Source organism: Sciurus vulgaris, assembly GCF_902686455.1.
Source record: "Sciurus vulgaris genome assembly, chromosome: 6".
NCBI classification, from domain to species: Eukaryota; Metazoa; Chordata; class Mammalia; order Rodentia; family Sciuridae; genus Sciurus; species Sciurus vulgaris.
The window spans coordinates 41,809,157-41,822,979 of record NC_136466.1 but is presented as its reverse complement, the minus strand read 5'-3'; the positions used below and the strand labels follow the sequence as shown (position 1 = coordinate 41,822,979).

General features: G+C 42.2%; 1 protein-coding gene across 2 annotated transcripts in view; it reads left to right on the top strand.

The window, feature by feature from the left end:
* The window catches only part of SPOCK1 (SPARC (osteonectin), cwcv and kazal like domains proteoglycan 1), a 518,936-nt gene that overhangs the window by 212,957 nt on the left and 292,156 nt on the right, over positions 1-13,823 (top strand). For both annotated transcript variants that reach the window (XM_079143902.1, XM_079143903.1), the window contains exon 3: positions 10,756-10,801. In XM_079143902.1, coding sequence (XP_079000028.1) covers positions 10,756-10,801 — 46 coding nt within the window. The remainder of the gene's footprint in view (positions 1-10,755; positions 10,802-13,823) is intronic.

The window sequence follows — 13,823 nt, the reverse complement described above, 5'->3', positions numbered from 1 at the left end:
AGCCTGGATGAAGTGCCTGTGGTCATCTCTCTACATTTTCTATCAGACATATTCTTGGCAGTTCTGGGATTGAGAGATAATTAATTAAAAAGTTCACCAGTGATTGTTGGGAGACAGGCAGGGTAACTCAATTATCTAGGATACCAGTGTTCTTGGACCCAGCAGACTTTGAGAGTGAGGGAAAAACTCTTCAGTAAGTCTCAGGGAACTCTTGTACCCATGTGATGAGCCTTGGTTTTAGCCATGACAGTAACTCAGGAGCGGGTGCTGACTGTCATCCATGGAAGCCTCTAGTGACTGCAGAGGCAGACTTACTTAGGGATGTGGACCCATTTTTGGCAGGCTTGCTAACTGTGGCTACCCCTTACCATGGGGAAATGTCACCTCAGAAATGGCAAATTTCACACAAGAGCTCTTTGTTGTAGACAAAGACCTTTGGGTTTTTGTTAAGGTCTTTATTTTGTGGTCTTTGTTGAGGAGCATCTATTGCATAAGTGGCCTAGAGTCTGGGGTCTCAGGATGCAGAGGATTATTGGCAGAGTGGGGCCAGGACAGTTCTAGGACACTGTAAAGGGAATCTTCGTTATGACCCTTCCCAGATGTTCCTTGGAAGAGAAGAGGCTCATGGAAGGGCTGGGAGTGTGGTGGCAGCCAGAGCTGTGCAGCTGATGGAAATTTCACATGGAGACTGTGGCTGTAGGTTTCCAGAGACAGGCCTGGTGCCTCTGCTCAGTGCTTTGATGTCACCATTGGGTGTGCCACTTTGAACTGGGCTCCTGGGAGTGCCAGTGGCAGATATATGTGAGCTAGCACTCAATCCAAGGCTCACATGGACAGGGGACTCCAGTGTGCTTCTGGATGCCAGCTCTTGAGGCCGCTGTCTGTGGTCCTGAAAACCATCCTTCTGCCCAGGGAACCATCTCAGCGAGGCTGGGCCTGGCGTAGGTGTGGATCGGGAAGTCAGAGCATCCTTCCTGCTTTCCTGGGCCAGAACAACAGATGAACTTTCAGCGCAGTCTCACAGAGACTGGTGAGGCAGGTGTTTCCTTCTCCCATTTCACATATGGAAGGGCTGAGGCTTCAGATTCACTAAGATCCCAGCAGTGGTAGTGTCTTTTGGGGAGGACTGTGGTCTGGGTGCCCATCTCTCCTGTAAGCCTCATAGTCCATCTCTGCAAGGTAGCCAGCCCCATGCCCTCTCTCTAGGTTCTCCAGTGTTCACATACTTCAGCGCCCCTCCCTTCACACGATGCCATCAAGGCAGTGTGTTTAGTGGGGAAACATCATCTTTAAAGCCTAGCAGAAACCGAGTTCAAATCCTTGTTCTGCTTCTCACTTGCTGTGTGACCTTGTACAGTAATCTCATCTCAGCTTCAGTTTCCCCAGTCATAATAGAGGGGTGGTGATTTGTGTTCCACTCAAATGCAAAAGTTAAATAAAACACAGATTAGCACTGGGGCAAACACATTCCAACCACTAAGTGGTAGCTGCTATTATTATTATAATGATAATTATTGATATTACTGTTGCTGATTTTTTAATTGGATTTCAACATTTTGACTTGCACTTCCATTTGATTCAGGTGCTGTATTCTTGCATAGATTTCACTTCAGCTCTGGTGACCCAAGTCTTGAAGTGTCCTTGTTCCTCGGGTGACTCGGGGCATTATTGGGGTGAGGATATCAGGTTGTGTTTCCCCTGTACACCTAATATGCAACCTGACCCATCCTGCCGAGCCCTTCTGATGTCATCTCCCCTGGTCCCCAGGTTTCTGTTCTGTCCTGGTCGGTGTCACTGTAAGGGAGTTACCTATTTCACCTTCCTCAGAAAACTCCAGTCACAGAGCCTGTGGTCTTTAGTTAAAGGGAAAGAAATACTGAGTAAAAAGCCAGCAGAGGCTGAGTTGCCTCTGCTTGTTCAGTAGATGTTTGTTGTGTACCTGTTGAGAACATGTGTTTCCCTGGATGTGGAGGTCTCATGGGGACGCCACCCAGCCCTGGCCCTGGGCACTGCCATCCGTGGGGCCAAGCCACAGGAGAATAGCCAGCTGTGGGTGTTTTGGCACTCCTCACTTGGTAGGGGGCAGCACAGGGGCTGCAGATCATATAGTCAGGGATAGAGGGACCAGGGACAGGGCAGGCTTCCCCAAAAGAAGCAGATTCTAAACTGAGGTTCTGTAGAGCAGTACATGTTAATCAAGGAAGGGTGAGGAAGCCTGTTTCAGCACAGAAGGGGCAGCATGGGCAGAGTTTTGAAGGTTTAGAGTGTGGGCCACCGCAGGTTCAAGAATCAGTTCATTTGCAGAAACCCCATGATGTGGTGTTGTGTAGGCTCTGCAGGGGCTGAGTCTTGGACAGTTCTGTAAGTGAGACTAGTGGGTTGGCATGAGACTGAAAGGCATGCTGGTAGTCTAAGCAGGAGAATGATGTCAAGTTCCTCTGTCACCCCAGCCAACACAGCCTTTGCCAGTCCGTGAGATGGGTGTCTCCCAGAGAGAATGAGTGGGGAGGAACGAGTGAAGGATCCATTCCTAGGTGTTTAATTCTCTAAAAGGTAGCATCTGCCTTGCTCATGGAGGCCTGCCAGCTCTGGGCAGGGGTTGGGGGGCATTCTCAGAAAGATGGCAGGACCTAGTTAATTTGAAATTTGTGATACTTGGACAAGGCTGGGCCTCCGGCCAGTGTAACTTGTACTTTCTGGGAAATAAAGCTTTACATGATATAAGACTGCAAGGGCCTTGTTTGGTGTGCCAATGAGATGGACCCTTTCAGGGTTCCTCCATCTGTTTTGAGTGCAAATTGATGATTACACAGAAATTTTGCCTGTTCAGGACCATTCCCTTATCAGGCTGCAGTTAATCATATCTAATACCTTACAGTGGTTCGAAACACCACACTTTGGATGCACAAAAGAGCCCAGTGGTGAGTATCATAGACAGGTCCATTTGATATGTGGGGGTCACTGAACTTTAGAGCATGGGAATCTGGCCTTTAAACAGAATTATGCCTGCAACTTGAATCTCCATATTTCACTGAATTTTTTTCTCAAGCATTCTTCATATGTGAGACTAATAAAATTACATGCACTTAAAATATTTCATAATTATTTTCCCAGTTGCAATTGGTCTCCCTTCACTTGGGCCTAATTGGTAAAATTCAAATGTTTAAGAAGTCACATTACTGAAATTCATTATTTTCATAAAGCCTAGAGTTTCCTTCATGTACCCAGGATATCCTACTACCATAAGCCTCTGGAGGTGAATGTGAGCATTTCTTTTAGTTACTAATTCTGTGTGCCAGATAATGTATTGGGCACTTTGTATCATGATTGCGAATCTTTGAGATCATCTTTCAAGGTAGGTACAAGTGGCTTGTTTTATGGATAGGGAAACCAACTCAGAGAAGCCAAGTGGGTTGTGCAAGGCCACACAGTTGGTGAGTGCTAGAGCTGAAATTTGAACCCTTATTTACTTCACAGCCTGCCCTGTTTCTAGCATTTCCTCTGCCTTGACCTCTTCTATCCTTCCCAGATACTCAGATGGTTAGTCAGACAATTTGATAATTTTGCTAATACAATGAAATGTATTAGTGTTTTTAAGTCTGAGAAGACCTTCTTGTCTTGGTCAGAGTATAACTGGAGCATCCTGTACCCATTTATATCCCCAGAAGAAAATCCCAAATGCAGAGCAGAGCTCACTCAGGCTCAGCTTTTCCATTTTGTGAAAAAAAAAAAAAAAAAAAAAAAAAAAAAAAGTTAGTGAGTCACTTCTTTCCACCTTGGCTTGGGTGGACTGACAGACAGAAAGTCCCCAGGCAGGGAAAGCTCCTTGTGATGGCACTAGGCCTTTAATCAGCTGGAGGGGTCATGCCAATCCTATTCATTTTACATGTGTCCTAAGATCATAAGTCCATGTCTTTCTCAGGTCTGAGCATCACCCCCAAGCTATTTTGATGCTGCAAGGCAAAATAATTTCTTTGCAGGAATGTAAAAGGTCTGCTATTACTCTTGGTCCTGGATATCATTTTCTATTTTCTGACTTTTTTTTTTTGTTGTTGTTGTTGTTGAATTTTACCCTCTGGACTGATGTTACAGGCAATTTTCCACTTGAAATTCCTGCAGATGACCATTAGGGCTGGGTATTGGAATTTCATCATGATTTTGTAGTCCTTTTGCAGTACTGCATAGATCTCTGAATACACTCAGATTTCTCCATTTCGGTTATTTTAACCCATAACCTCTAATCCCTTCCCATGAACATCATGAATGATGGGACCTTTGCAAAGAAATGATGGTAGGTGACTTAAGAGAAGATATCTGGTTATGACCTTTCTAATGTTAAGAGAATTTGAAGTTTTGATGCAATTATCAAAAATGTATACATTCCTTCCTATTGTTTGATGTGATTCTTTTATTTTTTTTCTCATTCATAATGCTTTCGTGCTCAGGAAGTTGAGGTAGGTTTTTGACTTTTCCACTGTATGTAGACATAGCATCAAAGTAGTTGCCAAATGACATGTAAATTTTATCCTGAATCCTAAATCTTGGTGGTAAATATTTGTTTTCCTTCAGTGAACCAGTACCACACACATTTGTCTTTCATTGGTATATCCAGGGGATGCAATTTATCAAATGCATATAAACAGTCCATTTGCTGCTTTATCTTTTCTCATTAGTTACAGTACAAGTATGATTGTCAGTTATTATCTGTGTTTTACTGGTGGGTTATTTATTGAAAGAGCAGAGCAACTGACATTGTTATTTTCTAAATCATTTTGTCTAAGGCCTGCAGGACTTTACACCAAATGTCAGACCAATTTATCAAAGAATTGCTCTATTTAGAATGAAAGTGATTTAGAGTTTGTGTATAAACATACACCCACCTGTGCTTACACACACCCGCAACAGTTACGGGAATTTCACAGGGATTGAAGAGATGTTACGGGAGCTGAAACAGCTTCCTTACCATTTGATGCAATTCAGCAGGGATTTATCAAGTACTGTTGAGTGATGCCTTAGGGAATATACAGGTGAGTAAGGATGGTCCTGCTCAGCAGACTAGCCAGATGTGTGGAGTAATATGTGCACAGGAAGGACATTAGTGCACACAAATCCCAGTTCCTGGTGGACAGGGGTCTCACAAATGGTGTACGAGAGTCTTCAAGTCACTGTCCAAGCTGGGCCAGGTGACTGGGCTATTTCATTCAGAAGGATTCCCACTGGGGCTCTTCTCCAGAGATGGTGAGGGACAGGCCTGTCTGAAGTACACAGAGAGCACATTGCTTGTCCAGAGATGTGACTGGACATAGCTAAGAGGTAAGGTGGCTGTATGGGTAACCTACTTCTTTCTCAGTAGACACTGTGCTTTGTACCATATGGTAGCTTGATTGCAGGATTTTCATTGCACACAAATTAAATAACAAGGAAACATTGCATTATACATCAGGTGCCCTTACATAGCATTGTCTGGATCTATCACTTTTCTGGTGACTTCTGTTATGTTTGTAGGGACATTCCTCTTACCCATCACCCAGCCCTTCTTCCTTTTTCCCAAGTAAAGCAGCTTGAAAATGAACTAGTTTGCACTGAATCCCCTTGAGAGCAGTTTGGCTGTAGTCCCTTAATTGATTTCTTTCTGAAGGTTTTGAGTTTTGCATAGTGAAGTTGGCCTCCCTCTGGGATCTGCAGACCTGACCTTAGTCCCCCTGACTTTGCAGCATAGTGAGTGCTTCTCCTGTTGGTATTTCCTTGCAATGGGCCCACAGATGACCCCACAGTGGCTGCTGTGCCTTGCTGCACCTTGCTTCCTTCTGTTCACGGCTGCGTTGCTCACCCCGGCTCCCATTCATTTTCTAGTCTGGTAATTTGTATTATCTCAGGTAATCTTCCGATGGAACTGCAGGGTTCAAACAGTTTAGCTAAAATATGTATGAGGGAGAAATTATCTGTTTCATGTGAGCTAAATGCCTTTGATCTGTGGCATCTGAAGCTGTGGTATATAATAAATTATACCCTCATCCTCATAATCAGCAGCCAAAGCAGTTGGGTTTCCAGAGTGGCTTGTGTTTGGTGCTGCCCCCCAGCTCTTCCTCAGAGTTGGCTTTGACGTTCTTTGGAGCTGAAATAGGAGCTGCTTGAAAGGCAAATCCCTGGGGAATATTTGAGCTAAATTGCATCAGCCATTTTTGGGCTGTGGCATCGGGAAAGGAAATTCATATTCCCATTATAAATGGGATGTAACCATAGTCTTTCCCATTGCTTATGATCATCCCTGATCAAAAGACTTAAGTGCCCACATTATAGCAGAGTATTTTGGCATCATTTTGTGTTAGGCAGACTTAAAGATTACATTAGAAGATGCATTATAGAATGGAATGTTCTTGGCATGTACAGTCATCCCTTAATATCTTTGGGAGATTGGTTCTAGGACCCCTGAGGATACCAATGTCTGTAGATTCTCAAGTCCCTTTATATAAAATAGTGTAGCATTTGCATGTAACCTGCTCAATCCTCACCATATACTTTAAATCATCTCAAGATGACTCCCAATACCTAATACAATGTAAAATGTATTATGGAGATGCAAAAGTATGGAAATTGTTGTTATGCTGTATTAGTTAAGGAATAATGACCAAAAAAACCTATATGTTGAAGGCAGACACATTTTTCTTTCAAATATATTTGATCCTCATCAGTTGAATCTATGGATACAGAAAGCCAACTCTGTGTGTCTGTTTCACCATATATGCTATTGATATTGATATTAGTAGACATGTCTTTACTAATGTCTGTTATATGTAATATGTAGTGTTATTTGCATAGTGTATTTATGTATGCACACATATATGGATATATATTCTTTTTTCTTTCTCATGGATTCTGATCCAAACAGAATATCTCTAAAGTAGTTGGAAACCCAGAGTTAATTCATTTGCACCAGGTACTGGGAGCCCCAAATTTTGCAAGTTCCATCATTATGCTAATGGAATATTTAGTGAGATAAATGGAGAAATATGATTTTATCTGTGTCAATCAGCTATAGAGGATAAAAAAAAATAATTGTAGCAAGGGCCACTACTAGTCTCTAATTCTTCCTCTACCATCAATCCTGCCTCCTTCCTTTGTCCTCATCCTAGACCTGTAATGTTTTTACATTTTCTTGCTATGATCTTTGTGCTAACTTTTTAGGATTTTTTTTTCTGCTGCCCTGAAATACTTCATGATTTCAGACATCAGTCAGTGTGCTCAAGTTTGAGCCTCTGTTTAAATTAATAGGGTCTTCTGTATTTTTAACAGCCCCTAAAAAAAGAGTTGGATAAGTTTCAATTATGAAATGGAATGGGCCTTCCCTCCTATGGGTTATTTAGAATTAAGAGCAAGGCTGTTCTCTGCTCTGTCCAGTGGAGGCCTGACATAATTGTACCTGCAGTGTGGGCCATAAAATATACATATGGTGTAACACTGCCATCCTTCAGTGCTCAACCTGTATAATACATTAATGGGAGTTATTAAATTTAATAAATGGCTATGTTTTGATATACATCCTTCTAGTTAGGTTTATATTTTAACAGTTAACAGTTACTGTGGTCTTGCAAGTCTTTTTTTTTTTTTTAAGCTTTATCACTAGATGACAAAACGACCAGTCAAGAGGCCAGCTCAGACACATTTCATCTGACAAGTTTCATCTACCCAATAAGCCTTTCACCAAAGTCTGAATTTCAACAGTCTGCAACTTTTTTGGGCTATGGGGAAGGCCAGAGTTAAGGGCCCTAAAGTCCTGGACCTTGCTGGCATCTGGACCAGACTTTGAGGTCCATGCTCCAAGAACATACTTTCAGATAATGTAGCATTAGGTGTTGTGGGGAAAAGTAAACCTACTCCTAGGGTGGGAACAAGATAACATCTATTCTGTATATTTTAATTAAGTTACAAAATAAGACAAAAGCTTGACTGATGCCTCCTGGCTCGTAGGTCCTGGAGAAGTGACCAGCTATGGTATAGATAGAGTGTTGGATCAAGACAGCTGTCCTTATGTCCTTGGAGCCTCCATTTTAAGGTGGGGCATAGGATTAGCAAATTGTCAGGAGGTGAAACTCTGGGAGATGCCTTCCCTTATTTTAAGCCTTTTGCACATAGATTTGATACTGCTGTACCAGCAGTTCTCCTAGACATGCAGAATTAATTGAAGCAGCCCCAGTCCATGTGAACTTACTCTGTGGCTAGTGTGTGGAAGGGTGATCACGTGTGCCCCGATATCTCATACTCTGACCTTGACAGCAGCAGTGACTGCAGCGTCCCTTCCCCCATGGTCATTGACCATCCCCCAAGTGGGCTCTGGTGTGTAGAGTATTTACACGTACTCATGATCTTGACCCCTGATGGGTTTTATTTTTTTATTTATTTATTTTTTAATCAGCTGCAGCCAAAGCCGTGAAACCCAAGATTTCCCAGCTCCTGGCTCATTGGTTTTTGCTTTGGCAATCTACTTTCCTGAGGCAGAGCAGAAGCAATCAGATGGATGAAATAAGTTTCCTTCCCTGTTTGGCCTTTCTGGGCAGGGGATTGTTTGAAGGGCTTATTTTGCATAATGAGGTTTTACTCAAGGTGTTCTTTTACATTTTGATAGTAATTAGGCAGTGTTATTACATTTGCAATGGATTTTAAATATTCTAAAGCAGATATCTGCTTTTAGATGGTATATATTTAAAACTATGGGTTTCCCCAAGAAATATGTAAAATGACAATCATAGTTAACCTGGGAAAGTGACAAGGTCCAGAAGAATACTTCCTCCCAGTTATGGAGTATGTTGGGATCATTAGGGAATATTCAGTTCTTGAGACATTCTCTAACTTATCTGTGACATCAGAGAGAATGTGACATGTGAAATTGAAGCAGAGGAACTGGTCTTTGGCTCCTGCCCTTCCCTGTCAGACACACATCTGAAGCTTCCAAGGGCTTCCATGTATCAGTACAGCATCCTTAAGTAGAAAAGGTTTCATAAGGATTCATATTGCCAATGGATATGGCACTGTCCTCTGTGTGTGAACAGTGCATTGATAAACTACAGTTGGAAGGATGGACGGTGTGTTTCTTTTTTCCCTCCCATGGAGAGGACAAATTTATCTTGAGTTCTCTCTTTTCTTACCCTGGCAACACCATCCATTGGTAACACGGTTGTAGAAGGCTAAGAGTACACTGGCATCAAACTGAGAAATCAGGTGTTGAATTTCTTACCCACCATCCAGTCCTTAAGTTAAAATAATTTAATACTGGTTGCCAAGTTTTAGCAGAATTTCAAAATAAAAAGAAATAAAAAGTGGAGGGAGATAATGAAGAGAGATTGTTTTAAACTTCTCAGTGATATTTCATGGTGTAGACCTTGGAGACTCCCTAACCAGTTGGGTGAGGAGGTCAGTTATGCCATAAAATTAAAGCCAGAACAAAGTGGGCCAATTCCTTGGAGTTAAAAATAGTTTAATGCCGCATCTCCAGGACCCAGAGGAACCTGCTCATGTTTATTCATGCTCTGGAAGATGGAGTCACTGGCCAAGAAGCAATATGTTCTGATTTTACTCTAAATCCAGTTTCCTAAAATCTATTTAAAGGCTTAGGTGAACTCAACGAGGATCTAATAAAGCCAGGTAATTGAACGACACAGAGGCTGATAAAATTCATGGGAGATTTTGTTGGAGATAAACTGCAGCAGGAGACAGTCTGGACAATAATTTAAACTAATTGTGTACTTTGATGTAAATTAACTTCTCCGGAAGAGAAATTGAGGCCTTATTTTGAACATCTTTTCGAAAGTGTCTGCAGCATGCAAGTCATCTGCCAAAAACAGAGCAAATAAACTGGATATTAACTAGAAAGCAGCAGAGGCCTTAGAGACAGTCAGGTTGATAGGGAGGAGTGAGTCCTCTTTGCCTGCAAACTCTTCAGTTTTGTTGACAGTGGTGTACTGGGGAACAGTGGGGCCTATAAGTGTGGAGGGGAGGGACCAAGTTAGTGACTGTCTGGAGGAAAGGGTTGTTAGAAGAGGGTAGGAGCTTAATATAACTCTGAAGAAACAAGTGACCTAGCCTCTTGCAATTTCAAAGTAACAAAGGTGCCCAGCCTTGGAGCATAAATTGATGCAAACTTGTGCAAGACAGACATGGTCATGAATAGACCAGATTGCCCTGCCTTTTGTTTTCCATCCTCGCATGCCCAGAACAAATGGTATTAAGCCGAATGTGTGCTTTGCTTAATTCTAATGTTTGAATGGCCCTCTGTGTTGGGTTTTGTGAGTGCTGGAAAGCTAGAACTGTGCACTGCAAGATACATGCCCTCCATGTAAAAGAAATGTTGACAGTTCAATTATCAGCTGTTAAAAACACACAGGCTTAATCATAAATGAGAGCAGCCAGGCAGCATCCATGGTATACTTGATAGCAAGTGTACCTTGAACATGGAAGTTGTCTGGGTTTATATGTCAAACCAAGAAGAGCAATGCTGTTTCCATGTTGGACTAGATTTTTTTTTTTTTTTTTTTTTTTTTTTTTACTATTTCCAGTGTTTAATACATACAGTTTGAAATATAAGAATTTCAAAAATAAATTGTTTTTTTCAATTGGACAGTTATACCTGTTTTGGGAAAGACTTCCAAGTTGTGGTTTTCCTTATGTTTTGAAAAATGGGGAGAAAGACACGTTTTAATGCAGTTATGTGAGAAGCTTCCTGAAAGCTGACCTTTTGTTTTCTGCTTTTTCCTTTTATAGGATGATTATTTCAGAAACTGGAATCCCAACAAGCCCTTTGACCAAGGTAAGGTTTCTTGCTGTGTATCCTGTGGGAAATGCTGTCTCATTTTTTCTTCCTTGTGTGCTGAGTTAATGCTCACAAAGGCCAGCTAGCTGTCTTGTTTTATTGATTTGGGGGATCAAATTGAGTGGGGTAATAGAAATTATTTTATCAAATTGGATATTTGAGGTTATGTCTAGGACAGATTTAAACAGTTTTTTAAAATTGAATTGACCAGTACAATTATTGATTGATTTGGTTAAAATAAAAAACAACAAATAGTGCTTATCATACTAAGCTAGTGAATTGTGGGACTGAATCTCCTGCTTTTAGCCACAGAACATGTGCCTAGAGGTGCTCCTCAATTCACGTGAGCCATAAAAATGAAACTTTCTATGGAAAAGGTTAACTGGGAGTTTTTCAAGGGCACCAATACTTTGTTAAAGAACTTCTTCATGGTTTCTAAATAAAAGTTTGTTTCTGCTTCAGCTGACCATTTGGGTTTCAGTTGGTCTTCAGAGGGCTCTTTCCATGCACCCCAGCAAGCACAGAATAGCATCTTGATGGCTGTTATAAATCACTAACCACATCCTCATGCAAGTTATTTAAGACACAACAAGGACCTGCCATGAATCAGGTCCCTACTCCCATCTTTGCACGAATGACTGCTCTTGACACAGCCCCTGTTGCGGAAAATGATGGTAGGTTGCATTTCAAGTCCATCTATGCAGTGCTGCTGAAACTGAGAGGAAGATATTGCCTACCACGTCTCAGAGGGTTCATGCTTCTGGGAACCAGCTTCAGTGCGTGGCTTGAGTACTGAATGTGATGGCATGGTCCACTTGGAGGGAGGTATTGACATGTTGTGTGGTGTGGGGTGCCCTTTTATGCCCTCTGCTCTGTCACTTTAATTGATCACTCCCTCTGGACTCTGGTTTTCCTATCAACAGAACCAGTATTAAAATTTTCCTGTGTGCTTTTACCTTATGCCTTGAAGGAGTGCAATATTTTGTGCATTCATGCACGCATTCAACCATCCTGTCCCTCTCAGACCTTTATTGAGTTCACACTGGTTATACAAGCCACCAAGGTACTGAGGACAGAGCAAAGAAGCTGTGGTGCCCACCCCAGGGGAGCTCAGTTGCAGAGGGATATGTTAATGGCTGTGAAGCAACGCTGTGAGATGCAGTGTGGGACTCAGCAGGTGGGGACTCTGCAGGTGTGAAGGCAGGTGTATGGAAGGCTTTGCTTTCCAGACTGTCTGGGTTCTCCATGCCCTGGGCTGCTAGGCCTCACTGTTTTCCAGATCTAATCATGACTGAAACATCGCAGTCATTCACACTGATGTGTATGAAGGTATTAGTAATACAGTTTAGGAATTTCTCATGAAAAATGATCCAAATTGGAGAACTTTCTTTAAAAGGACAAAACTTGGTTTATGAAGAATATTCATAGATGCTGAGCAACAAATTCCAAATTCCCTGTCCATGTCTGATAAATGAGCCCTTCTGCAGATGTCCCTAGCAGGCTTTTGCTCACAAAGGCAACTCAACTGATGGTTCCAGTGAACTGATTTTTTTTTTTTTGTTTTTTTTTAAAGCTACGAACCAGAAATAGGTTCTTGTCCTACAAGGATCAAATAGCTGTCAGATGTACTCTTCTCCCAGGGTTGCAAACAAGTACAAAACCCTACCAGGGACAGACATTTTTGTTTTTACTAATGTACACAGGAGAAGGGAGTACTGAAGGTGGGCATCTTTTCATTGCTGGGAGTATAAATGATTACTTCCCTTGGCATGGGGGTTACACAGAAACTTTAAGCACCCAAAACAACCTGGTATTTAAATTTGCTTAGGTAAAAAATACAAGCAAGAAAAATACAAGCAAGAGGGCTGGGTTGTTGCTCAGTAGTAGAGCGCTTGCCTAGCATGTATGGGGCACTGGGTCCGAATTCTCAGCACTGTATATAAATAAATGAATAAAATAAAGGTCCATTAACAGTTAAACATATATATTAGTTTTATGTATATGTGTACACACGCGCGCACACACACACACACACACACACACACACACACACACACACACAAGGGTTTTTCTCTCCTAGAAATGATGGCCTTTCCCCTGCTCTCTTTTTTAAGCTTGCAGGCTTAAAACCTGGGTCTGCTCTGATGGATCCTTCCAGAAAAATCTCATGACTCCATGGGGTTAATCGAAGGCCTTAATGAGTAGCTCCACTTTGTACCCTAGGTGAAGCTGCTGTTGGCTGTTGCTATTCAGCGCCTTGGGGAGAGCGGGCGGAGCTGAGAATAGCCTTCACTTAAAATATCAGCCCCAGGCAGACGTCATCAATTACACTGTGTGCTGCTCAATACAAATGGGAGGTTACCCTTTCCCTGCTGACAGAATCGGGTGAAATATAAACCACAGGCATGGAAGATGCGGAGCATTTCATCTTCCAGAAAATAGGAGAATTGCTGAAATCTGGTGCAAGTTGTCAGCAGTAGAGAGAAGTCATCTCCCCTCCTAAACTGAAAGAGACTCAAATGTAGTTAAGGCGGGTTTGTGGTTGGGGCAAACTTATTCTTTGTAGAAACAGAACTTGTTGAAAAGCACTCTCAGAGTTTCAGAGGACAGATACGGCCTAGGAGGGGGTAGAAGAGGCTTCGCCACAGAGGTGGTATGCAGTTGGGCAAGAGGAGGAGGAGGAGGGCCCAGCATGGGGAATTCGAGTATATTACAGTTACAAAAGTCATTTGAGACAGGTTATGAAGGGCATGCCACACCAAGCTACCAAATTTGAATTTTGTTTTCTTGGCAGTGGGAGCCACAGAAAGTTCTTGAGCAGAGGAGTGACATAAGAAGGCAGTGTTTTGGAGGATCTTGTTTGGTGATTAGGATCCCCAGACATACTTGCTAATTGATATTACTCCTGTAGGAATCTGGCGTAACAACTTCAAGTCATCATTCATTCTCATAGAGCCCTGAGCTCTGGCTGTCACAAGTGGTCAGAATTTTTAACCTAGCTTTCTAGCTTGACCTTTGA